The sequence below is a fragment of the Pleurodeles waltl genome, chromosome 3_1 (assembly GCF_031143425.1).
Source record: "Pleurodeles waltl isolate 20211129_DDA chromosome 3_1, aPleWal1.hap1.20221129, whole genome shotgun sequence".
NCBI classification, from domain to species: Eukaryota; Metazoa; Chordata; class Amphibia; order Caudata; family Salamandridae; genus Pleurodeles; species Pleurodeles waltl.
Window position 1 is genome coordinate 1,782,297,840 of NC_090440.1, and position 26,344 is coordinate 1,782,324,183.

The 26,344-nt window shown below is 45.9% G+C and overlaps 1 protein-coding gene across 3 annotated transcripts in view; it reads right to left on the bottom strand.

Annotated features, from left to right (window-relative positions):
* The window catches only part of VPS8 (VPS8 subunit of CORVET complex), a 1,496,959-nt gene that overhangs the window by 997,820 nt on the left and 472,795 nt on the right, over positions 1-26,344 (bottom strand). For all 3 annotated transcript variants that reach the window (XM_069225817.1, XM_069225815.1, XM_069225816.1), the window contains exons 17-20: positions 10,166-10,256; positions 7,355-7,401; positions 7,172-7,261; positions 5,339-5,385 (exon numbers count right to left, since the gene is read on the bottom strand). In XM_069225817.1, coding sequence (XP_069081918.1) covers positions 5,339-5,385; positions 7,172-7,261; positions 7,355-7,401; positions 10,166-10,256 — 275 coding nt within the window. The remainder of the gene's footprint in view (positions 1-5,338; positions 5,386-7,171; positions 7,262-7,354; positions 7,402-10,165; positions 10,257-26,344) is intronic.

A 26,344-nucleotide genomic window follows, 5' to 3' on the forward strand; every position in this document is an offset into this window, starting at 1 on the left:
ACACCAGGCCTGAGCCTTTGAGGGTCACCGCCAGGTGTTACAGTTCCTGCAAGGGGAGGTGTCCTCCACCCAGTGCAGGCTTTGTTTCTGGCCCCAGAGAGCACAAAGGCTCTCACCCCAGGGGGTCAGAAACTCGTCTCTCAGTGTCAGGCTGGCACAGACCAGTCAGACCTGCACTTAAGGATTGGGTAAAATACAGGGGGCATCTCTAAGATGCCCTCTGAGTGCATTTTTTTATAAATCCAGCACTGGCATCAGTGTGGGTTTATTATTCTGAGAAGTTGATAACAAACTTTCCTGTATTCAGTGCAGCCATTATGGAACTGTGGAGTTCGTTTTGACAAACTCCCAGACCACATACTTAATACAGTAATTACAATGTCTGAGAATGGACGTAGACACTGTAGGGGCATATTGCTCATGCAGCTATGCCCTCACCTTTGGTATAGTGCACCCTGCCTTAGGGCTTTAAGGCCTGCTAGAGGGGTGACTTACCTATGCCACAGGCAGTATTTTGTGTGCATGGCATCCTGAGGGGGGAAGCCATGTCGACTTTGCCTTTTTCTCCCCACCAATACACACAATCTGCAATGGCAGTGTGCATGTGTTAGGTGAGGGGTCCCTAAGGGTGCCACAACACATGCTGCAGCCCTTAGGGACCTTCCCGGGTTACAGGGCCCTTGGTATCACTGGTACCTCTTACAAGGGACTTATCTGTGTTCCAGAGGTGTGCCAATTGTGGAAATAGGAATAGGGATGTGCCCCCCTCCCCTCAGGGAGGGGGCACAAAGAGGGTGAAGCCACCCTCAAGGACAGTAGCCATTGGCTACTGCCCCCCAGACCTAAACACACCCCTAAATTGAGTATTTAGGGGCAAACCTGAACCCAGGAAATCAGATTCCTGCAACCTGAACTAAAAAAGAAGGACTGCTGACCTACAAGCCTGCAGAGATGACAGAAGACAACAACTGCTTTGGCCCCAGCCCTACCGGCCTGTCTCCTGACTCGTAAACCTGCAACGAGCAACGCATCCAACAGGGACCAGTGACCTCTGAAGCCTCAGAAGACTGCCCTGGCCCCCAAGACCAAGAAACTCCAGTGAGCAGCATCTCTGCTCAACAACCTGCAACAAACTTGCAACTTTTCAAGAACTTCCAAAGACCTCACTCTTCCCGCCGGAAGTGTGAGACTTTACACTCTGCACCCGACGCCCCCGGCACGAGATCCAGAGAACCAACACCACAGGGGGGACTCCCCGGCGACTGCGACCCCATGAGTAGCCTGAGACGACCCCCCTGGTCCCCCACAGCGACGCCTGCAGAGAGGATCCAGAGGCTCCCCCTGACCGCGACTGCCTGGTAACAAGGAACCCGACGCCTGGACCAAGCACTGCACCCGCAGCCCCCAGGACCGAGAGGATCCACCTTCCAGTGCAGGAATGACCAGCAGGTGGCCCTCTTCGTAGCCCAGTCGGTGGTTGGCCCGAGAAGCCCCCCTGTGCCCTACCTGCATTGCCAAAGTGACCCCCGGGTCACTCCATTGCTTTCTATAGCAAACCCAACACCTACTTTGCCTACTGCACCCGGCTGCCCCTGTGCCGCTGAGGTTGTGTTTTGTGGGCTTGTGTGTGCCCTTCCCAGTGCTCCACAAAACCCCCCTGGTCTACTCCCCAAGGATGCAGGTACTTACCTGTAAGCAGACTAGGACCGAAGTTCCCCTGTTCTCCATAGGCGCCTATGTGTTTTGGGCCCTCCTTTGACCCCTGCACCTGACCGGCCCAGTGTTGCTGGTGCAGTGACTTTGGGGTTGCCTTGAACCCCCAACGGTGGGCTGCCTATGCCCAGGAGACTGACTGTGTAAGTGCTTTACTTACCTGAGAAACTTAACCAAACTTACCTCCCCCAGGAACTGTTGATTTTTACAGTGTCCACTTTTAAAATAGCTTATTGCCATTGTAACCTAAACTGTGTGTACTGCTGTTTTAAATCAAGGTTCTCTACTTACTTGTGTGAAGTAGCTTGCATTTTGTGTACTTACCTCAAATCTTGAATCCTGTGATTCTAAAATAAATTAAGAAAATATATTTTTCTATATAAAAACTATTGGCCTGGAGTTAAGTCTTTGAGTGTATGTTCCTCATTTATTGCCTGTGTGTGTACCTTAAAGGGTATTTATGTGCCATTTCGGCCTTTCTTAGGTTACCTGATCAGCCCTCCCTCTTTAAATATCCTATTTTGACTAGATTCCTAAAAGGTCTCACCCATTTATTTCCTCCCACTCCATTTATCATGCCTCAAGGGGACCTCAATCTTGTCCTTACTTATTTAATGTCTACTCCCTTTGAGCCGAAGCACAATTGTCCCTTATGGATCCTCATCTTCAAAACTGTCTTTCTTGTTGCCATCACTTCTACTCGCAGGGTGAGTGAGCTTCAGGCCCTTTCGTCCAAACCTCCATTCTTGTCTGTGCACCCTTACAAAGCGGTATTGTGCACTGAGGCTTCCTTCCTTCCCAAGGTGGTTACGCCTTTTCATGTAGGCCAGTTCATAACCCTGCCTACTTTTTACACACTCCCACATCCTTCCCATGAGGAGGAAAGACTCCACCATCTGGACCCAAAAAGCATTGGCGTTCTATCTTAATTGTACTACAGATTTCTGGGTGGACGATCAACTCTTTGTCTGGTATTTGGGTGCAAAGAAAGGGAAGGCGATGCAAAAACGTACCATCTCTTGATGGATACTTCTTTGCATCAAGATGTGCTACGCTTTGGCCAAGAAGCAACCCCCTGAGGGCTTGCGTGCTCATTCCACCAGAGCGACTGCTGCTTCCACTGCATTAGCACGCAGAGTTTCTGTCCTGGATATCTCCCAGGCAGCTAGGTGGGCGTCCTTGCACACGTTTGCTAAACACTACTGTCAGTACAGTAAGGTCTGCTGGAACGGCTCCTTTGGTCATTCGGTCCTGCAGGACTTTCTAGTATGATCTTGGTTCGCAGCCCACCTCCGAGGATGGCATTGCTCGGGTACCTATTTTAAGGTAAGGAATCTGCAACTAGAAGTCTATCTGATGTACAACTTACTTACCTTCGGTAACTAAATATCTGGTAGAGACATACTCTAGTTGTAGATTCCTTACCGACCCACCCATCCTCCACGCTTGCGAACTGATTTAAAGGGACAGGGATTCCACCTTCAGGTCCTTAGCTCTGGTGCACAAATCTCAGTGTTCTTAGCGGCTATGCGCTTTGGCATGGAAAGTGGTTAAAAGAATCTGATGTCACTGCGCTGAGGCGGCGTCTATGTACCACTCCCAACGTCATCACAGCAACTATGACACCTACTGACGTACAAGGGTATTGCTCGAAGAAAAATCTCTGGATTCAGTTTGACGCCTGGGGAAAATTCTAAGGTAAGGAATCTGCAACTAGAATATGTCTCTACCGAAAGGAAGTAACTTGTACATCTGCATGTTTCTATATATTCTGAGCTTCTGCACCTTTAAAAAAAAAAAAAAAAAAAAACTGACTTATATTACGACTCTAATGTATTTTGCAACCAATATCTTAGTTTTTTTAATGTGTGTATGGAAGTCACTTTTTTGGCAAGGTTTCCCCCACTTTTTCAGTGTACTTAGACTGTTTTCACTGAGATCCTGCTAACCAGGACCATAGTGATTGTGCTCTCTCCCTTCAAATTTGGTTGCCTAGGACCTTTGTGGACACCACAATTCGCACACTGGTTTCCCCATGTAAGTCCCTAGTATATGGTACTCAGGACATTGGGACACCGGGTGTATCCCATGGGCTGCAGCATGCATTATGCCACCACCCATGGGAGCCCATGCAAAATGTGTTTGCAGGCCTGCAGTTGGGCAGGGGTCGCTCTGGTTCCTGGAAACTGAAGGAAGCGTAGAGCGGACCCAGAAGAAGGCTCCGAGAACGGACGCCTTGAGCGTTGAAGCTCCTCCCGCATCCCATCAACCAAGCGACGGGGCGTAGTCGAAGTGCGATGAGACCACTTCGACGACTTCTTTTTCTTACCTGTACTTGAAGATTGAGGAAGACGAATGGTGGTGGCTCCGTGAACGGTCTCGAAACCTTCCTCTCGAGCGACACCGGGACCTAGGTGGAGTCGAGCGCTGGTCCACCATGAGCTTGAGAGAATGTACCTTCAAGGCCTTCGGGTGCATGGACCACCACTTGGAGTACAACTTCGGGTCATGGTCGCGCTCCAGGCACCACAAATAAACCCGATGCGGATCAGTCACCGACATCATGCAGTGACAGGCCTTGCACGGCTTGAACCCAGTCTTCAGGGACATTCTCGATACACCCAAAAACTCACACAAAATTCTACAAAAGGGCCGAAATCCGTCAAAAAGAGACCAGGGTAGCTCTCTCCGGATCAACGCATGGTGCGGAAACAAAAGGCGTCTATGTACTACGGATGTCATCACGGTGACTACGATGCCAACGATGCCCGCGGAGTCGACCAGAGCCACGTACCGATGCGCAAGGGTAATGCTGGAAGAAAAATCTCCGGATCCAGTCCGACGCCTGGGGGAAATTCTAAGGTAAGGAATCTGCAACTAGAAGTCTCTATCAGATTCTAAATTTTCTATAATTACCCAAGGAGTGCCAAAAATTTACATATGGACATTCTTCGCTTGCCAATATGCAGCTAGAAGAACAGAGCAGAAAAATAAACACAACATCTTGTTCTGTTCCTTAAACAGTTGCTTTAATTATGCTGTGTCCTGACATGCCTTTCTCCCCTGCTGCTGGTTCTGGCAGCAGGCATTGTGACGTCAGACCTACACTTTAACAAGTTATTACAGTTCAGTTCTGGCACCATTTCTTTATAATAGGCGACTGGGTGCATCATACGTAGCATATTGTAAAGAAATAATATACAGGTTTTTATACAGGAAATGCAGAATCCCATGTAGCATAAAGCAATAACGATGGGAAGAAATAGTTACAGAACACAGCCCCACGGAGCAAGGCTAATCTCTCCTTTTCAAAACTGATACGTCCTGTCCTATATCTACACGTATTCATTTTATAAGTTGTTACAAGATGACACTATATGTAGATCAGCAAGCAAATAAAAATAACCGAGTGCTTCGGAATCACTGACATCTATAGGACAGAACAGTTTAGTTCATCCAACAGAGATACAGCACTCAGAGAAGTGCTCCACTCTTATTTCAATAACAAACGGTGTTCAATACAGTGTTAGGGGGAACATGAAAATATGTCACTTCATAGCAGATAACCGGTACATACGGAACAATATGACTGAATAACAACAGAGGCAAGCAAGCTCTCACTCACGTGTGTTGGAGCAGCAGACAGTAATCAACTATGACAGGCACCATGTCCTAGGGATCGAACGAAAACAAAAGCACGTCAGCATCATCAGAAGGCACCAAAGGAACAGAATAGCTGCGACACTACTTTGCTGGGTCATTATAATATATATCACAAAATAACAATTTAGTTCTACACCCAAAGAGTGAAACAAGTGGATAGATTTTCAAATTCTAGTAAGACTCATACAACTTAAAACATTACAGTCAATTGAATAAAATTAAAGTTCTTTTCAATCGCAGATAATTCTAATATCGAGTGATCAACCGTCATTAGTGGATCATTTCACCCATCTTGCAGTCCCACGCATGACTCCTGTGTAACCACAGCTGATAGTGCTACCCTGCAGGAAGGCATTACTCAGCAATTCTGGAATTCTAGATGCCAGGGGCATTAGGCGGACTGCAGCATGAGACTCGTCGCACTGAGCTGCATGTTGACATGCGTGGTGGAGTCTGGTGTAGTGGGCTAGCATGGTTACATATTACTGGAGTGTCCCCATGACATCAAAATATTAGAACTTGCCATAAACTAGCCATACACTTGGAAATGGATGGATGGAAACCTTAAGCTGTGCCACTAAACAGAATATGCCAAACCATAAACTCAGTGCTTTTTTTGAGTACAACTAATGGTCTTTCCACATCTACTCCCAACGCATAAACCTAGGGCCAGCTTTGGACATGGTGGCGCCCTGTGCCACAGTCTGTTTTGGTGCAATGACCTCCTCCTCGGATTCCCGTACTATCATCCAGCAAAAGTGCCCCTCACCACTCCATAGCCCCTCTCTCACACACTTCATTTGTGGTAAAGCGCTAGTAAAGGCTGGCTTTACTAAACCGTTCAGCTATCCACATAAAATACAGATATGTTCTTTACAGCAGGCATATTAACCCGCTGAGCTACTTTATGACAAGTCAAATCTGCACTTGATAAAAACTTGATCTCTTTCTCTCTATCAGGAACATTAATCACAAGAGTATTTTGACATTTTCATTGTTGCCTGACAACTGGATGCACAAGGAACTCTGCCCAACAGTCACATAAATTAAGTCATAATTGCCTTTTAATGGAGGCTTGTCTGATGGGACAAGTGAAAAACTTGCCTTTATGTTTAACGAGAAGAATAAAACTGTTTCTGCATCATCCCGGCAGTGAGAGTCAAGTGATTATACTGCCACTTGCATTAACTCTACTTCTACATGGTCCTGTGGTCGAAGGGTCCACAGTAATATTAGGCAAAGTTACACGTTCATTCGGCTAATCTGATGGGCCCCTTCAATCAGGAAGATCTGCCCTTCTGTTCCAGCTACCGCATCTGGTTTTTGCAGCTAGGCAGCACGAGTGAAGCATGCTACACTTTCAAGGACTGGTTTAAGGTCAAGGAAGGCATTTTGGGGTGGCGGGGTCTCACGCAGCAACAGGCAGCAGGGTACTGTGAATCCAGCTTCGCTCCATGCCATGCACTTGAAATGCCACTGCGAATTTCCTCATCACTGGATGAGGACTTGAATCATGGAAATTTAAGACCCATCTGAAAATCCGTACGAAAGACACAGACGAGGCTCTCCTCTGACCTAGTTATCACTATAGCACCAAGGGTCATGTCTAGAAAGTGGGTATGAGCATGTTTAAATGCTTCCTCTGAACAGCTCGTTTTGAGTCGTCACAGACATTTTGGCTTATAGATTTTTGTCCTCACAACATTTCGAAGTACGGGTTTCAGCCCTGATTCAACAACCTCCCTTGTTCTTAAATAACAAGAAGTATGCTTCCAAATGCAACATTGCAACAAACCTGAAAATGTTGTTCCATCACTTGGATTTTACCCTGTTCAGGGCATTTTTTCAAAGCACGGTCTGCAAACTGAAAAAGGATTTCGACCATCTAAGGCAAAAAAGAAAAGGTTTAAACAAGCTTTGATTTTTCTGAAATGTTAAAATCTGGTTTTCCTAGCATTGATTTTCAGAAGAAAGTTACCTGATCTCCAACAACGCCCTTTCTCTTACTGACATCAGCAGACAACCCTGTAACAATAAAAACGCAGGTAAAACATACAAAGCAGAACCATTCACAATACAATTAAAAGTAATTTAAAAACAAGGTCCAAGCTAATGGAATGCAGATATATGACAGATACAGAATATAATCATTACTGTAAAAAGCCAGAGCAAGGAACTAGACATTTGATGGCAACTTTCTCGCAAGTGCTTTTTGCCTTGACAGAAATCACATGTTCCTCTTATGCCAACTAACTCATTCACTCATTCACAACTGAAACTGAAGGAGGCATTGTGAGGGCTTTAATGGTTTACGAAGGTGAGAAAGGGAATTCTTTTCATTCAAAGAGAAGCTTCTTGCATATTAACATAGTATAGATTTGAAGATAATCTAACACCTGTATGACTTCGGTGTTTTTAATGTAACATCTGTAGTTTCATTTGCCATTCGTAGTGTAATAAGACAACATTTAGAAATGCAGTTCACAGGCAGCTTAAGCACCACTAATTTTCATCGTGCTAAGACTATTAACTGAACAATATTGGACTTTACAGATATCAATGTTAGGGTTTTTATCCTGGTTGACAGTACATGTCACACGTCTTCGCTGTTCTTGATTGGCTCCGACTGATACATTACCCACTTGCACTGATCCATTTTTCGAGTAAATAGGCATGGTGGACTTGGGTTATAGTCTAATGCTGAGAAGCTTGAACATTATTCTGCTTCGAGAGGGTACCGCTACAATATGGCTACAATCAATGGAGTATTGTGGTACTCCTTAGCTTCGGTCACCTTTCTTGTTGCAGCTTGGAGATTTCTCCTGAGGGGCACAGTTGTTCCCTAAAGAATACCTGCCTGCAATCCTATCCCTAGATGGGTGGAAACAAATTCTGCTTCTGTTCTAGTGGTTGATGAAGCCCAATTTACGATTCTCAACCATAACTTCAAAATGTATACTATTGCCAGTGGAATTATCCAGATGGAGAGGCTAAATGAGTAAGGACACATTAACTCAGCTCCACGTAAACCTTAAAAGCATTGAAAGACTCTTCACTACAAAATGCTTTTAAAGGGATTATCAACTAAATCTGGTTATCAAATGAAAACCCAGCTCAGCAGTGAGTCTAGCTCCCGTGTTGTGTTTATTCCACCATCTAGACTTTGTTTAGAAGTGTTCACTCCTTTCAAATCTACAAAAACAGCCCTCACACATGGTGAATAAAGTGGCAGTTTCCAAGACAGCAGAGGGTTGTGGGCCACTAATGCAGGTATTATTTAAGGCCCTGAGAGCTAAGCTACCAAAGGTAAAAACCTTGTGACTTATTCCATTCAATCTTTTTAAATCACAGGATTAAGTTGGCTAAAGCGATTGGCTTCAGTTTAAAACACAAAGTCCAAGTGGCTATACTTCTGGCGTAGAATGCGGCAACAGAAACTTTACTTCCTTTAGAATAAGTCTGTTTCTACCCTGCTTAACTACTAAAAGGCTTCGTGGAAATGCGTTTTGAGCACAGGCCTCACTAACCTTTTTTATTTATATTGAGGGCAATTAAGAACTTGCTTTGGGGAGGGAGAAGCAAGTGACGAAGAAAAGTCACCTCCAGAGAAGGGGCAGCAGAAGACTCCAGATTACACATTGTCTGCATCAGAGCCAGACAGAGTACTGAAACTGGCAAAGGCGGCCGGTCTGGTAACGCTTCTCTTAGTCGTTTTAACAATAATGTCAACCAATAGTGCAGACAGGATGGGTTAAGTTGACTTCATCACCGCACACTTTGATTTATGTGAGATTGCCCCTTTGCCAGATGTACACCGCTCCCCACCTCAAGCCCCCGGCTACACTAGTGCTGAAGCAAGTCACCATCTTCCTGGTAGAAAGGGCCGCCATTGGCACAGAGGGAACAGCAGATACAGAGAGTGCACAGAAGAGATCAGTGGGTGAGAGCTCCAGTTAAAAAAGTTATATTATGATCTCCCTAAAGGCCTTGGTACGATCTGTATTACTCCTAGGGCCGAAGGGATGGACGAATTTAGGATCAAGCTTTCCAATTCTAGGCACAGCATGTGTTGGGGAATTATTAGACGGATAGTTTAATGGATCGAGGTGTTCTCTTTTTATGATGGGGTCTCTCCTAGCTATCCATTTACCTACGAGACAAGGATTGTTTAGATTTCTTATGTTTATGCCATCGCATATCTTTCCTGCAAGGCCTGGAAAGTGCTCGTGCAGCCTCTGAAGGAGAGCAGCATTTAGCCTCCTCCTCCTCAGCCAATGCCCTCATCAGAGGTTTGCCGGACACTTCCTGGACACTTTAACGGGGACGGGGCACACGGGGACAACAATCTGTATTATTGTTGGGTGCTGGATATCACACACCGGACGAATGGGAGTCAGTGATCGATATTTGCCCTTTGTACTCTCGAAAAGTATCCTACATTCATCCCTAATCAACCTTTTAAAACAGTAATATTAATAAAACCCAGATCAGCCAACTGTCCCGGCCCCCTTCGCAGGTCTCTGCCTATGAAAGATGACAAACAACTGTAAAACGATCGAAACGGCCCCAATACCTTTCATCATATTTAAAATACTGACATTTGGGAATAAATTAAGTTATCGTTTTTTCTGTTTCTGATAACTCAGCCTCATTTAGTAATATGAACAGAAAGCTGTAAAGTGCTTATCCTATGCACGATTAATGATCTGAGTTACTACACACCGCTGCAAAAACAGCGTGCACAAGATCAGGAGCCAGGCAATTGTGCGAGTTGAGTTCTTGTTCTTACCCACTACAGCTTTTGCTTTGCCTTCGTAGAATGACCATGCTAATGCCAGTGCTTCTGTAAAATGTTCTTGCTTAAGCAGATGATTGACTCTCTAGGAAAAAAGAAAAAAGCAAAGGTATCTCTCAAATTACATTTATATCACCCGAGAAATCACATCAATACCTATGCAATGGTTGACTTTGACCAAAATGATTTTGGCTATTTAAAGCGATCTAGGCCTCACTAACTCAGCACTGCGACATAACTGTGAGGCTGCATGTAATACCTTCATATGAGCACTACTTATAAAAAAAATAAAGATTTTATATTACCATCACCGAACAACCCTTAATATATGGCATAAAGTACCACATGCTGTATATAATAAGGATAGAGCAAGTCGCTAAGGAGTCCCATGAGTAGATAATGGAACAAGGCTGAAGGCCAAGTTCCTTTATAAAGTCATGAAAACTCAAGGTAACTTGCAATATCCCTTTAACGTCCGGCAGAGGGTATTTTATTCCGTGTAACACATTCCTTGTAACACATGGTCACGCCATCATCCTTCCACAAACCGCTTACATCCTTTGTGTTTTACTGTTTTATACTGAAAGAGATAGCATGGTTGCAGACATGAAAAATAATGTGGAATCTGTAGTGTAAACTTAAACACATGACAAAGCATTCAGTGAGTTGTTGCAAAAAGATGTTAGAACCAGTTTAATATGAGTCAGATTAAAATGCTGTAGCCCAGAATGTGTAAAAACAGCCATAGACTTATCTTTCCTTTCTTGACCTACAGCTTAGGAAACAAAATAAACCCGTTGCCATGATTATCTCCTTTCAGTTGTTTACTGTTCATTGACAACAGAGGTTCCCAACCTTTTGACTTCAGTAGACCCCCACTTTATCATTACTGGAACCAGGGACTCCCCATTGAATCATTATTGGAATCCGGCGGCGGTAGCTTTGACGGTAAGTGGACGACAACAGTGCAACACATCAGTCGGTGTATACAGCCTCTCCCGTGTTCACTGATACTGGCACCGCCAACGCAGGCTTGTCTGATAACCAGATGGATCCTAAATTAAATGCCTCCCTACGCAAGCACGCCAGAGCAGGCCCAATTAAAATAGATGGGCACCAGTTTTCCCTAGGTAGGTCTGTTATTTAAAGCAAGCACCTAACAAATCTTCGATAAAAGTCAGGAATTAAAGTCCTTCAAACACGTGCCCAGCACATGCAATTCGGTACAAGAAATTGCTCATTTAAACACATGTAATAAATGTAAAAATTACTACCAGCATCGACAACTCTACATTCGTACACTATTAACCATTATATCAACCCCACAAAGGATAAATTAATGAGAACAAGGCTACATTTGGGAAATAACTTATCTTGACTGGTTCGCTGTGCATCTGCCAAGTGGCCTGAAAAGACCCAACGTATGATAAATGTATACCCCATACAAGGAAACAAATGTACCTTTTATTTTCTGCGTTGAATACCAGTGATTCAAGGAGCCAACTGCAGTCCTTGTCACCAACCAGTGTGATCATCATTCATACTAGCTACCATTAAACCTCAAAAATATAAGAAACTAGACGTAATCAACTGTCCTTCCTCACAAGAAGCACAACAATGTATCTGAAATGTTCAAAGGCTTGAGGAGCGTTGGAACATATATCTGTTTTAAAAGCTGAACAGGCCGTGGGCTATAAAATGTAGCTGACAAGCTGCATCTGGGAAGAAACAGAGAAGATGACTAGGCGCGGTCCCACTCGACAGAGTTCCACAATGCGCCCTAAATCTATCCCTTCCCTATAGAAAGAGTTTTCAACATCTGCACATATCGGGCCTTTTTCTTTCAACACAAGTTACCAATACCCAACCACGGTGGGGAGTCATGTTAATCTATGGCAGGGCCTCCAACCCTTTCTGTAACAAGAACAATGAGAATCATCCTGAGCTGCTAACACTCTTGATGTAAAACTGAACGCTCCATCCAAGTGTGTCAGCGATGATCACATCAGTGCAGTAGGCAGGGTCTCCAGCAGTAATGTAGAAAATGCTTTGACAATCTGAACTGAATTACTACAATAGTAGAACATACAAACCATAGATGCAGTCCCTCTGGCACCAAGGTATAAATATGAGTAACAAATCTCTCCAAATCAAATAATAGATTTAAACACTTTTTCAAAATTCAATTTTTTTTCTGAAGACATCAGCTTATGAGTTCTAAAAATACACACATTTTTGTTTTGAATATATAAATTTTACTTGTGGTATACATACAATAATTACCAGTCAAAAGCTTCGATAGTCACAGGCTGGGCTGCACAGAGGAGAGTTACTCAGAGGTAGCTGGAGAGCTACTGGTAGATGAGCTACTCGCTGGAGATACCTGATCTATGGGTAATAAAAGAACTGGTATGCCTCTCAACAATCTAAATGTCACCGTCAGAAGAGAACAAGTATCCCAAAAAAATCCAAATCAAATTATACTTTTGTCCAACAATGCAGAGGCACTCCAATAACTGTTACATGAAAAGATCAAAATAAGATGTAACATGACTGCCCTCAGTAAGGAAAGTGCATTGGACTGGGTGGTGCATAAACCACATGCCTCCAGAAATGTAATCAAAAGAGGTGTCTGACATTAACCAGTCTCCAAACCCAGCTGTGTAATATTTTTTTACCTATGTCTTGAAAGCAGGGAATCTGGTCAGCCAAGAACAAGAGACTGAAAAACGGAGAAACCGCAAAAAAACAGGCAGACGAGCAGATCTCGCAAAATGGCCGGAGCCTGAAGAAAACAGCTTGCTCAGCCAGATGCGAACTGGCCCTAATTTTAAAAATATAACCTCTCATCTGATTTATTTTAAGATGGATGACACAAATATTTGCATTCTCACAGTAAAACTATCCCATAGATAGAAGCCTAAATCAAATGCAAATGAAGTGTGTTGTCATTAACAGTCTAGGGAGCCGTCAGTGCTTCTGCAGGGCAGCAGAGCCATCGGCAATACATATGAATTTTCTTCAACAAACGTTTTAGTATGTTAAGGTTATTTTGCTATGGCCAAACGTTGTTTAACCATTGGCCATAACAAAATCAACGGTGAGAGCCAGGGAGGTATTTTCAAGAATCAAACGGGGGGAGATATTTTAGTGTTTTGAAAAGGCTTGCCTGAGTCCATCTGCACATTTGTGCGTCTATTCATGGTGTGCACAGGGGCTCAACGGGTGTGCGCTGTTTTCTGTGCCCTCAGGCACATTGCTGTTACACAGGGGGCTGCAGACACCTTTATTACAGATAACGCCGGCGTCACAGAGGCACCAGTGCGATCTCGAGGGGACGCTCTCTACTTTCTGTCATCCACTACATTCTTCTTTGTGCAGCACTTTGCTCTCCGCCTCAATCCACAGTGCACCTGCTTTAAACCAACTGGTGATGTTTGGGGATACTCTGTTTACAAACTATGTGATGTTTCTTCTCACTAACAGCAATTCAGAAATGTTGCCACACCTTCTTCTGGTCTTTAATATGTCCCTACATGCCCACCTCCAGTTTTAGAAGCCCCCTCAGGCCTGTTACTTGCCGGAGTAAATGTGAGACGCCAGCCAGTCCAGTATTCTGCAAGTGCCACAGAGCGCCACAGGATATGAACAAAGCCGGACCCTCATTCCACACAGCAGGAACTGTGGGGAGGCCCCTTCATATTTTACTGCTCCTGAGAGGGGTTAGATATGTTGTATAAAGAATGTTAAATTGTAATTAAATAGCGCATTGGGCAAAATTGGTGGGATAAATGAATGTTTTTTTTTTTAATCCTTCATCATTAACCATCAACTTCTCATTTATCTATGAGTGATGTCATTAAAAACCCTGTGTGATTTAGGTGAGCTCTATACCCATAGGATCAATTTCCTCCCAGTGCCCAAGATATGTAAGACCAGTATCGGCTCGTTTGCAGCTCTTTCTGAACAACCTGCCAATGCTTCATAAAGCTGTAACTAACCACCCATACATTAAACATTTCCCTCCCGTAAGACCATTGTCGTCCATCAGTGCTTGAAAGGTTGTGCCATCTTGTAAGAGCAGCCCCAACTTTTGTTACATTTTCCTCGCTCCATAGAGGAAGACCTGAGAGTGGTATACCTCAGACGTATGGGATCACTTTCTTTGTAAGGCTAGCTCTGCATTTCAGACACACAAAAGCTGTGCTGATCAGGCCTGTGAGAGTGATAGGCACTCTTGTATTAGGCAATGGCATCCTCTGTAGGGTGTCATCCGTATGTTTCTCGTGACTAACAGTCGCTGTATATGAGCGACCTGTTAATCACCTAGCCGCACTGCTTATTTAGTTAACATGGTACACTGTTCCATTTCCGGCACTGCAGGCCTGGCATTTTCTCCTGTCACAGTACGATTATGCCAATTCCATGGTGGAGATCATGTCTGTAAAATTATTATATTTATATGGAATTTATTCTCACAAATGTCATCCTGACATCACATGAGCCAAAAGCACACTGACGTCATCTTCCTATTCATTTTTTACCTTTTACATGAACATGATGGCAACAACATCAGATTGACAAGGTGCATTACCACATCTAGATATGACTATTATGATAACTAAATTAGTAAAACAACCTCTAAAACAGGAGGAGGATAAAGTCAGTGAGGACTGTGCAAGTAGAGAGAATATCCACCAGAAGGAAAATGTTACTTTCTCAGTAAGCACCTGTTTGTGGCATTTAGTGCTGTAGATTCACATGCTGTGCACACGTCTGCCATCTAGTGTTGGGCCCATATGTGCACAAGTTGTTTTTCTATGAAGAAGTCTTTTGAGCCACGAGGAAACATGATTCCTCCTCTTGCTGGTAATGAACATGGTCATTGACTCCACTGTTAAATTGTTTTCCCAAACTGTGGGTTAGTATGGAATGTGAAGCGAAGCAATGTAGAGAGATATCTGTACAAAGAAAGAGGATAGTGATATAGAAAGGTGACTGCAACAGTCACAGGCGTCTGGGGAAAAGGGTGGATGCATTTGAATCTACAGCACTACATGCCATGAACAGATGCTTACTGGGTAAGTCAAATATTTTCGTTTGAGACATGTGTGGCTGTAGGTACATATGCTAAGCATGGACCTTAAAGCAGTTATCCCATTAAGCAGTGGCTAGCCTGTGGACGTTGCAGTAGACTAAAAAAGTGTACAAAGTACTGCCTAGCCAACGTTGGCTTGTTGGTAGGCTAGCACATCCACACAATAATGTCTTGTAGAAGTATGAAGTTTGGATCAGGTAGCTGTAACAGATGTCTGCTATAAGGATGTTCTCCAGGAAGGCCATAAAGGCTCATTTTGTCCAAGTGGAGTGGGATCTAAAAGAAATGGGAAAGGTCCGTTTAGCTTTAGCATAGCATGTCTGGATGAATTTTACAATCCATTTTGCAATGCCTGATATGAATAGGGCCTTCTCTTTGGTTGGTCTGTAGAAAGCAACAGAGAGGTCATGAGTCTTCCTAAAGGTTTAGTTCTGTCACTTTAGTACATGAGGACTCGTTTAAGATCCAAAGTATGGGCAGCCCGTTCCTCGGATGACTCAGATTGAAGGAAAAAAACAAAACACAGGGAGTTCAATGGATTAATGGAGGTGGAACTGTGAGACACTTTAGGGGGAAACCTGGGGTTGGTGCAAAGGACAACACTGTCACTTCGTGTTTGGAAGAAATGTTCTTCTAAGGTTAGTGCCTGAAGCTCACCTGCACACCTGAGTAACATGACGGTGATCAAAAATGCAAACGTTCAAGAGAGAAACTGGAGGGGGCAGGAGAGGAGGGGTTAGAACGATGGGCCCATGAGTCTTTTCAATAAAATGCTGAGGTTCAATGCCAGGGACGGTGGGCCCTGAGGAGGAATGTCTCTTTTAAGACCTTCCATCAAAGCTTTAATGACTGGTGTTCTGAAGAGCAAAATATGTTATGTAAAATTTGAACAGCAGCATTAAAAAAACCCTCTCCGGAAGGGAAGAGAGACTTTTTCAATTAAGAAGCAATGGAGTACACTCTCCCTAGTCAACCTCAAATCACAGAAAATATCCCATACCTAACCTATTTGTTTAGAGGTAAAGAGTCAACATCTAATTAAGCACCTTTCTGGCACAAGAAAAGAAAACATTAGTTTTAATTTTTGTTAGGCCCTCACCCACAGTAGAGGCATGCTTCACCATCGGGCCTCGGCCTGGTCCCTAAAACAAGGATGGGCTCGATCATATTCCAGGCAGGATGTAGGAAGCTGGCTTTCTGTATGATGCACTGAAATAAAGTACACTGTGCAGAGAGTCCAGTAGATCCCCAATTGGTATTGGGGAGGCAAAAGTAGATAGGAGTAATGCTCTATTTTGTGGTAATGTGGGCGAACAGTTAGGCTTTTCAAAAGGTAGTGCTAAACATTTGTTGTACTCACAGAGGCAATAAATAAGACACAAACTCAAAGAATAAATCTGAGACCAATTTAGAAAAATACCAATTCTTTTTAATTATGTTACGAACCCAAGAACTTTGTAATCAGGTAAGTACACATTTAAGCATAAACAGTTAGCAGTTTCATAAAACGACACTTAGTGCAATTTTCAAAGTTCTCTTGAAGTTATCCTATGGTGGAAAAACACATGGTGAACAATGACTTACGACGCCAATCTCATGGATTGAAGGTAAGTACAGGGCACAGATCAGAACCACACCAACAGGTCACACCGGGCAGCTGTGGGGCAGCTGGGTACAGCGGTGCAGTAAGGCATCGGGGGCCCAATGGTTTCCCATGGGAGTTTGGTCCTCATGAAGACAGGCCGCAGGCTCTGGCTAAGACGCCACTCAGGGACAACAAACAGATAAATAGTAGACTTCGAGTGCTCTGGGACGTGGGTGCACCTTTCATCCTTTTCTCCTGTGCCCAGGGGTGACGGATACACCCAGCGCCAGGTTTTCTCATCCGGGAGCGCTCGCGGTCAGGGGTTCCTGCTGGTTGAGGTTGCAGTCATCAGCAGGAAGTCCGGCAGTGGTGGACCCAGGAGCTTCTAGGAGCCGGGAGGATGTTGTTGGCACTGGTGACCCACCTCGGCTGAGGTCAGAGCTCAAGGGTGAGGCCCAGGGGAGAGGGGGCCTGCTGCAGAAGCCGCAGGCATCTGGGGAGAGTCCAAGATGGGTGAGACTCCACTAGACTTGGTCTCTGGGCAGCTTGGGACCTGCATTGGCACCACTGTTTGGCTTCACCTCAGGTCGTGGAGGTCAGGTGAAGGGGTCGCTTCTGGTGTCAGGTTTCCAGGGTCCAGCAGCTGCATAGTCTTTTCTTCTGAATTTCTTCAGGGCAGGGCAAGTCCGCTACCCACGGGAGACTAGAGTCGTTATTAAAAGCTGGACTTGTTGGCTTCTTGTGCAGGACCCTTCGAGGTCAGCAGGCAGGCCAGCGGGGCAGGTTCAGGTCAGCTGCTGCTTCTTTTTCTCTTCCGTGGGTGCACCTCTTCTTCGTCTGGGTCTTCTTAGATCACTGAAATCTGATTTCTAGGGTTCAGGGGTGCCACCTAAATGCTCAATTTAGGGGTGTTACAGGGAGTGCCAGGTGGTAGCCAATGGGCTGACCACCTTTACGGTGACTACACCCTTCTTATTCTTTTTTTTAAACAAACTTTATTGTAATTTTATGATAATCATGTAACACTGTTCAATTTCTGTATCATGTTGATCTCTCTTTTCCTTGGGTGAACTAATATCTATTGGCAAGTCATAACCCGTAAGGTCATGTAGGGCGGGGTCCCTCCACAACAGATGGAATTGGCAGCTTGCAGTACTTATTATTTTGCAGAACAGAGAGATGGTCCATCATGAAATCACAATTAACATTTTCCAATTAACCCCCTGTCACAGGTTGGCCGAATGGATACACCAGACTGCCTGGTTTGGTTGATACGTAAAGTGTTTTTATTATTCTTTATACAAGTGCAACAGGGTTGTGGATGATTGTCTTGTAGGTGAGTATTGCTGATTCTCTTTACTCTTCTTCCCAATGATCTCGTCATCTTCTTTCTTCCTCTTCCAGGGGCCTCGCGGGAAGCGTGTGAGAATAGAAGAAGAAATAGGTGTGGTAAGTGTTTGTTTACCCTTCTTTTACTCCTTTCCTCTCTCTACTTCTCCTCTCCAATCTTCTGTCTTTTACACGTGGATTTCTCTATTTGTGGGCTCTTCCTCTCTCTGTCCCTTCAGCCTTTTGGTGATGCCTGTGGTCCCTTAATTTTCCCTGTATTATCTCTCTGTCCTGGGCTGGTGGGCTTCTTTCTTTCTGTTCTCTATTTCTTTTCTCTCACATACGTCTTCTTTCCTCTCCTTTTCTTGGTCTGCTCTATTCGTGGCATATACGTCTCGCTACTGTTCTTTCCTTCCTTCCTTGTAGGTTGATTTCTTGTCTCGTCTCTTCCCTAGTATTTCCTAAGCTTAGCTCCTTGGCTCTCTGTGCGCCTCGTTCACGTGCTTTATTTTATTCCTCTGGCCCCCCCTTTTGTGCAATACCCGTGGTTTCCTTCCCTCACCCCCTTTTTTTGCAGTGCTAGTGATTTCCTCCCCTCACCCCCTTTTGTGCAGTGCCCGTGATTTCCTTCCCCGTCCTCCTCCTTCTACCCGCTCCGTTCTCCCCGTCCCGAGTTGTCATACCTGGCTTGGCCAGGCTTCTCCTGAAGCGTGGCAGGCTCATTCGTATGCTCCCCGGGGCCAGTGATCCTCTTCACGTTGTCGAATCCACACGACTCCGGACTCCCGCTGCTCTCCCGATTGTCGGAGACAGGTCCTGGCGGCTTCCGGATCGTCTTCGTTCCTCGTCCTCTGCTGTTCTTCTCTTGATTCCCTCTCCGTCTCCTGTGGTCACCACCACGTAATTCTTCCTCTCTCTCCCTGATGAGGTGGTCCCACTCCTTTAACCGTCTCCGAGTCGCGCGGTTTTGGCAGGGAGCCAATCGAGAGTACCGCTCTCTGGGATGCTTCCGTGTCATTCATGGCAGCGATAGCACAAGTCCTCCTGGTGTGCGGGACGGCCCGTTCCGACCCGTCACAGACACTCCCCCTAGAGAGTGTCAGGTGGTGACGCTCGGGAACAGGATGGCGGGAGAGGAAATCCGCGTTCACCATGAGACGACCCGGAGAGTGGTTTACCTGGAATGAGAAAGGTTGTAAAGAGAGAAACCATATTAGCACCCGCGAGTTGGTATCCTTGTGGCGGGCGAGCCAGGTGAGAGGTGCATGATCCGTCAGGAGGGTGAAGGTACGGCCACTGAGATAATAACGTAAGGACTCAATGGCCCATTTAATGGCCAGACATTCCTTTTCAATGGTGGGATAGTGTTGCTCCCGTGGAAGTAATTTCCTACTGATGTACAAAATGGGGTGAATGGAACCGTCCGGTTGAGGTTGGGACAACACAGCTCCCAGCCCTACGTCCGAGGCATCAGTTTGCAAATAGAAGGGTTTAGTGAAGTCAGGACAGCACAACACCGGGTCTGTAGACAAGGCATTTCTGAGAGAGGTGAAACTGTATAGACTGGCCTCTGGCAATGAGGAAAAGGTCTTAGGAATATCATTCTTCAACAGGTTAGTAAGTGGTTCGGCCATGGTTGAGAATCGGGGTATTAACCTCCTATAGTAGCCCACTAGTCCCAGAAAGGCACGTATTTCTTTTTTTGAGGTTGGTACCGGGATCTGTTGAATGGCTTCCACCTTTTCTACTTGGGGACGCACCTGTCCTTGACCTAAGACATAGCCTAAATATCTAATGGTGGTAAATCCCAGTCTACATTTCTCTGGGTTAGCAGTCAACCTGGCTTCTCTTAATGCCTGTAGGACCGCTGTTAGATGTTTGAGATGTTCTGACCATGTTGTACTAAATATCACAATGTCATCCAGATATGCTGCCGCGTATGCTTGGTGGGGACGTAAGACCGTGTCCATTAATCTCTGAAACGTGGCGGGAGCCCCATGTAACCCAAAAGGTAAGACAGTAAACTGATATAACCCAGAGGGAGCCGAAAAGGCAGTCTTTTCTTTGTCTCCTGTTTTCAACGGGATCTGCCAATATCCCTTCGTCAGGTCCAAAGTGGACATATACTTGGCCTGGCCTAATTTTTCCAACAACTCATCTATACGAGGCATGTGATATGCATCAAAATACGTGAGGTCATTAACCCTCTGGTAATCCACATAAAACCGAGTGGTCCCATCTGGTTTGGGTACTAGTACCACAGGGGAGCACCAGGGACTGCTGGATGGCTCGATAATTCCTGACTGTAACATATGTTGAATTTCCCTGCTCCATTAGGATTTTCTTGGCCTCGGGGACTCAATATGGTCTTTGTCTTGCTATTGCCTCATTTTTGGTACGGATGCTGTGTTCTGCTAATTGGGTATGGCCAGGCTGTCGGGAGAAAACATCCCTATAGGATTGTACTGTTTGCTTGAGTGACTTTTTCTGTTCCCCAGAAAGGGATGCATTGATTTGGGGACTGCTTTCTTCTTGGTTTATGGAAGAGGGAAAAGAAGGATATGGTATGTCATCCCTATGATCAGTGGTTATATGGTGAACCCTTTCTATGTTGTCAGATTCATGCCATTTTTTTAACAGATTGATGTGATAGATCTGTTCTCTACTGTGTCTATGGGGCAGTGCCAGTTTACATGTTGTGGGGTTGATCTGCTCCAACACTTCATAGGGTCCTTGCCACCGGGCTAACAGTTTATTCTCACTAGTGGGGAGAAGGACTAATGCTTTGTCCCCTACATTAAAATTGCGAAGCACACTTCTGGTGTCGTATCCCTTCTTCTGTTTGTCTTGTGCCTCACGGAGACTGGTATGGGCCTTTTCCCAGACCGAGTGTAAGTTCTCCCTCAATTCTTTAGTATAGATCAGTAGATTTTTTGCTTCCTCTTCTGTCTCTTCCCACTGTTCGACTAACATTTCGAGTAGAGTGCGGGGCCGCCGGCCAAATAACAGTTCGAAGGGACTGTGTCCAAGGGAGGATTGTGTATGGGTACGTATTGCATATAGTACAAGGGGTAGTTTCTTTTCCCAATCCCTTCCGTCCTCAGCTATGCTTTTCCGGAGTAAAGATTTAATGGTCTTGTTGTAGCGTTCTACAAGACCGTCAGTTTGGGGGTGATAAACAGAGGTTCGGAGTGGTTTTATTCCCAGGGTTTTACTGACTTCTATCATCAGTCAGGACATGAATGGGGTGCCCTGATCAGTTAAAATTTCTTTAGGGAAACCGACCCGTGAGAAAAACTCAATCATTGCTTGGGCTACTACCTTTGTGTGCATGCTGGGGAGGGGTATAGCCTCGGGATACCGAGTGGCATAATCCACCAATACTAGAACGTACTGCCTTCTTCTACTGGAGGGAGTGAAAGGACCAATAAGGTCCATGCCCACCCGGGTGAATGGAGTTTCTATACCTGGGAGGGGTTGTAATGGGGCCGGTGGCTGTGTGACAGGGTTATAAAGTTGGCATTTCTGACAATTCAGGCAATATCTACGTATATCCCCGTAGATTCCGGGCCAATAGAATTTTCGGAGGATTGCTTCCACGGCTTTTTCACGTCCGAGATGTCCCTCCCCTTGATCCCCATGTGCTAACTGCATGACCTGTTGTCAGTATCTACCAGGGACTATTAATTGTCTTTGTCTGTCATCACTAGCCTGGGGTAACCTATTTAACAGGTGGTTATGAATGTGGAATGTCGGTCCCACCCTGGGTTCCTCGTTACTCAATGCCCTCTCCCATACATTCTTTAGGGAGGGATCATCCCTCTGGCTCTGTCTAAAGTCTCCGGCTACCGTATATACCTTGCCTATGGCTCCTGTGGTTGTCGTGTTGCTCTCACAGGGTTTTCCCCAGTATTGTTGTCTCTGGATTCGTTTCTGTCTTTTACTTAAATGTTCCTTGGGTGACTGGTTCTCGGTTACCTCCGGGTCGTATGGTACTTCTTCCCACCATTTTTTTAACATATGTTCCTCCTCTGCTTTATTCAACAATTTAGTAAAGGCAGTATAATCCGTCGAAATGATAATGTCTTCTTCATGGTGTGGTAACACCCCCACCCTGAGACTTTCCTCTTCACCCCTCCACTGAAACATAATTGTAGCCATTGGATAATAGGCTTGGTCCCCATGGACACAGGCAATTAAGACATGGGTCTGGGGTAGGTCTTGTCTGGGCTCCACCAGGTCTTTACGTATAATACTCTGACTGCAACCTGAGTCTACCAATGCTATCCTCTCTTTTCCATTGAGTAGGTTGGGGAGGGTATATGAAGGCTTTGTTTCTCCTACCCAGAACACCCTCCCTTTAGTGACCCCGATTTCCATTGGTTCTTCTATATCCTTTTGCTTGTGTGGGCAATATCGCGCGATGTGACCCCATTCCGAACAATGATAACATTGAGGTCCGGTTGCAGGAAGTGGGGTTTGGAGTGGATGTGGTACACTCACTTGTTCAAGATCATGGGAACACGGAGGCCGTGGGTTTAGTCCTCTTCCTATATTAGGTCGCACAGGAGGGGGACCCGGGTGTCGTCTGGGGTTGGCCTTAAAGTCAGGGCTCCTATGGAAGGCGCAAGCCAGTTCGATAGCCGTTTAATTGCTTTAGCCGGGGTGTTTGACGAACCCAATTCCGGGTGGAAGTGGGTAAGGCATCCAAAAACTGCTCTAAGACTATAAGGTCAAACATCTCCTCCTGAGACTGTTCCGTGGGATGCAGCCATCGCCCAGCAGCATGTTGGACCTTATAATAAAGCGTACGGGGGCTCTCCAGAAGGAGCCATTTCATGTGTCGGAACCGTGACCGGTAACTCTCGCTGTCCATTCCTACCTTTTCTAATATGGTCTTTTTTATATCTTTATAGGGAAGCGTAACGGTAGGGTTTATGGCTTGGTATGCTGCTTGTAACTGACCTGTTAATAGTGGCGCAATGTATTGACCCCACTTATCTTCGGGCCAACTGGCAGAACTGGCTACCCTCTCGAAGTTCAGGAAGAAGGAGTCCAGATCGTCTTGATCCTGAAACTTTTGTAGCACACTACTTGGTACATTGGGGTGCACCTTTGTATGAGCGATGGTCTCTGTTAGTTTACTGAGTGCAGTCTTATGCACGAGTTGGTTGTTCGCCATGATAGAGGCCTGACTTTTAAGGGCGGTTTGTAAGGCCGCGCGCTCCTCTTTAGCGTCCTTCATCTGCTGCTCCCACATCAACTGGAGATGACGCTGTCCCTCCGCCAGCTGGGCTATAACATCCGCCATAGTGGGTTTTTCCTCCATTGGTGGTTGGGAGGGGTCGTCCAATATCCCACTTCTGATACCACTTTGTCACAGGTTGGCCGAACGGATACACCAGGCTGCCTGGTTTGGTTGATACGTAAAGTGTTTTTATTATTCTTTAGACAAGTGCAACGGGGTTGTAGGTGATTGTCTTGTAGGTGAGTATTGCTGATTCTCTTTACTCTTCTTCCCAATGATCTCGTCTTCTTCTTTCTTCCGCTTCCAGGGGCCTCGCGGGAAGCGTGTGGGAATAGAAGATGAAATAGGTGTGGTAAGTGTTTGTTTACCCTTCTTTTACTCCTTTCCTCTCTCTACTTCTCCTCTCCAATCTTCTGTCTTTTACACATGGATTTCTCTATTTGTGGGCTCTTCCTCTCTCTGTCCCTTCAGCCTTTTGGTGATGCCTGTGGTCCCTTAATTTTCCCTGTATTATCTCTCTGTCCTGGGCTGGTGGGCTTTTTTCTTTCCGTTCTCTATTTCTTTTCTCTCACATACGTCTTCTTTCCTCTCCTTTTCTTGGTCTGCTCTATTCGTGGCATATACATCTCGCTACTGTTCTTTCCTTCCTTCCTTGTAGGTTGATTCCTTGTCTCTTCCCTAGTATTTCCTAAGCTTAGCTCCTTGGCTCCCTGTGCGCCTCGTTCACGTGCTTTTTTTTATTCCTATCGCCCCCCCCCTTTTGTGCAATACCCGTGGTTTCCTTCCCTCACCCCCTTTTTTTTGCAGTGCCTGTGATTTCCTTCCCCGTCTTCCTCCCTCTTCCCGCTCCATTCTCCCCATCCCGAGTTGTCGTACCTGGCTTGGCCACGCTTCTCCTGAAGCGTGGCAGGCTCATTCGTATGCTCCCCGGGGCCAGTGATCCTCTTCACATTGTTGAATCCACACGGCTCCGGACTCCCGCTGCTCTCCCGGTTGTCGGAGACAGGTCCTGGCGGTTTCCGGATCGTCTTCGTTCCTCGCCCTCTGCTGTTCTTCTCTCGATTCCCTCTCTGTCTCCTTCGGTCTCCACCACGTAATTCTTCCTCTCTCTCGCTGATGGGGCAGTCCCACTCCTTTAACCGTCTCCGAGTCGCGCGGTTTTGGCAGGGAGCCAATCAAGAGTACCGCTCTCTGGGATGCTTCCGTGTCGTTCATGGCAGCGGCAGCACAAGTCCTCCTGGTGTGCGGGTCGGCCCGGTCCGACCCGTCACACCCCCTTCGCTCCCCCCTATGGTGCATTTAATGGCAGTATGCTCAAGACCTGTTTCTATGACTCCATCCCCATCTAGGGCATAATCGCTGAGCGGAGGTGTACACTATCTGAGCTCCAAGCTAGGTGCTGATGATGGCGACCCATGGGTAAACAGGTGTATGCATCGTGTGGGCCCTTGGCCTTCGCCCAGAAGGTTATCTCCTGTGTTCCTCAGTAAGTCTACTAATGTTCCACAGGCGCGCGCTGTATCCAAGGGGCCCTTCCCTTGTTTTGCATCTCAGAGCCTCCCTTCTGCCTCATAGTATGTCCACCTCTGAAGTTCCTTCTTCCATGTTTGTGGGCTAGGGCCTTGCGGGTCCTTCCAGTGACTTGGTATCTCCCGTTTTGCCAAGACAAGCGCCAGGTCCTGAAATCAACTAGTGACTCTTGTCTTCACTGTATGGGGGAACCATCCCAATAAACAATGGTATGCCTCCAGCAGGACTTCACGTCCTATGCTAGTTGATAACATCTCCACCACCTCCCTCCAACAGACAACTAGCTCGGGCAGCTCCAGAACATATGGTAGAATTCTGCCCCCATCTCCTGGCATCTCGAGTATGTATTATTTGTTTGCGCAAAGTATCTATTTAACCTACCGGAGGTGAGATATGCCTATGGAGCACATAGAAGTTCATTAATTTGAATCTTGCATTCTTAGTGGCTCTGGCAGTGTTATACAGTTCGGTCTCCCAATCCTGCTTTCTTATGTCCAGTCCCACGCCCTCCTCCCACTGACCCTTCAGGAGCAGTAGCTGGGTCTAGATGTCTCCCCAATAATGCCAATAGTGATAGGTGACTGCTTTACGTATTCCAGTTGCTGTTAGGATGTATTGAAAGTAGGCAGCCTGCAGGGGTTCTGTCATGCCCGATCCCCACTGTTTACGAATAGCCCTTGTAATTCCTCTATGCAGCAGAAAATGTCCCCGGGGTAGGCCATATCAGAGTTGCAATTGATCAAAGGGGAAAAATACCCCCTCCTCATAGAGGTCTCCCACGGTGGTTATTCCCACTTCCTGCCACCCAGCTATTTCCCGCCACGAGGAAGCTCCTCAAGGTAGCGCAGCGCATTGTCCAGTGTATAGGGAACTCTGATCCATGTTTCGGATGCCACAAGCCCACCAGCGGTGCATTACTTTAAATTCAAGAGTCTCCCCTGCCCTCTCCAGGGGAAGGCCAAATTTCAGTTTTATCAACCAGGTTTTTTCAGGAGTCATATGCCACGTCTCTCCTCCCTGTCTCTGGCCATTTGCCACCCATTGCGTGAGCCATTGGAACTGCACTGCTAAATAATAGGTTTCAAAATCAGGGACCGCTAGGCCTCCCTCTACCATTTGCCTCTGAATAGTAGCCAGCGCCACCCTATGCCTGCCCTGACCCATTTAAACTTGGTGACAATCTTATTGATGTCTCGCAAAAGGAGGCGAGTATCCAAATCGGGAGGGTGGAGAAGAAGCAGAGCAGTCAGGGTAACGACTCCATCTTCAGGAGAGACACTCTGCTCGCAACTGATAGTGGCAGTGCGCCCCGAAGTATTGGCGTGAAGGGAACCAATCACCCTACCCACGTAATCCTTCCAGCAAATCTTCTGGAGTACAATA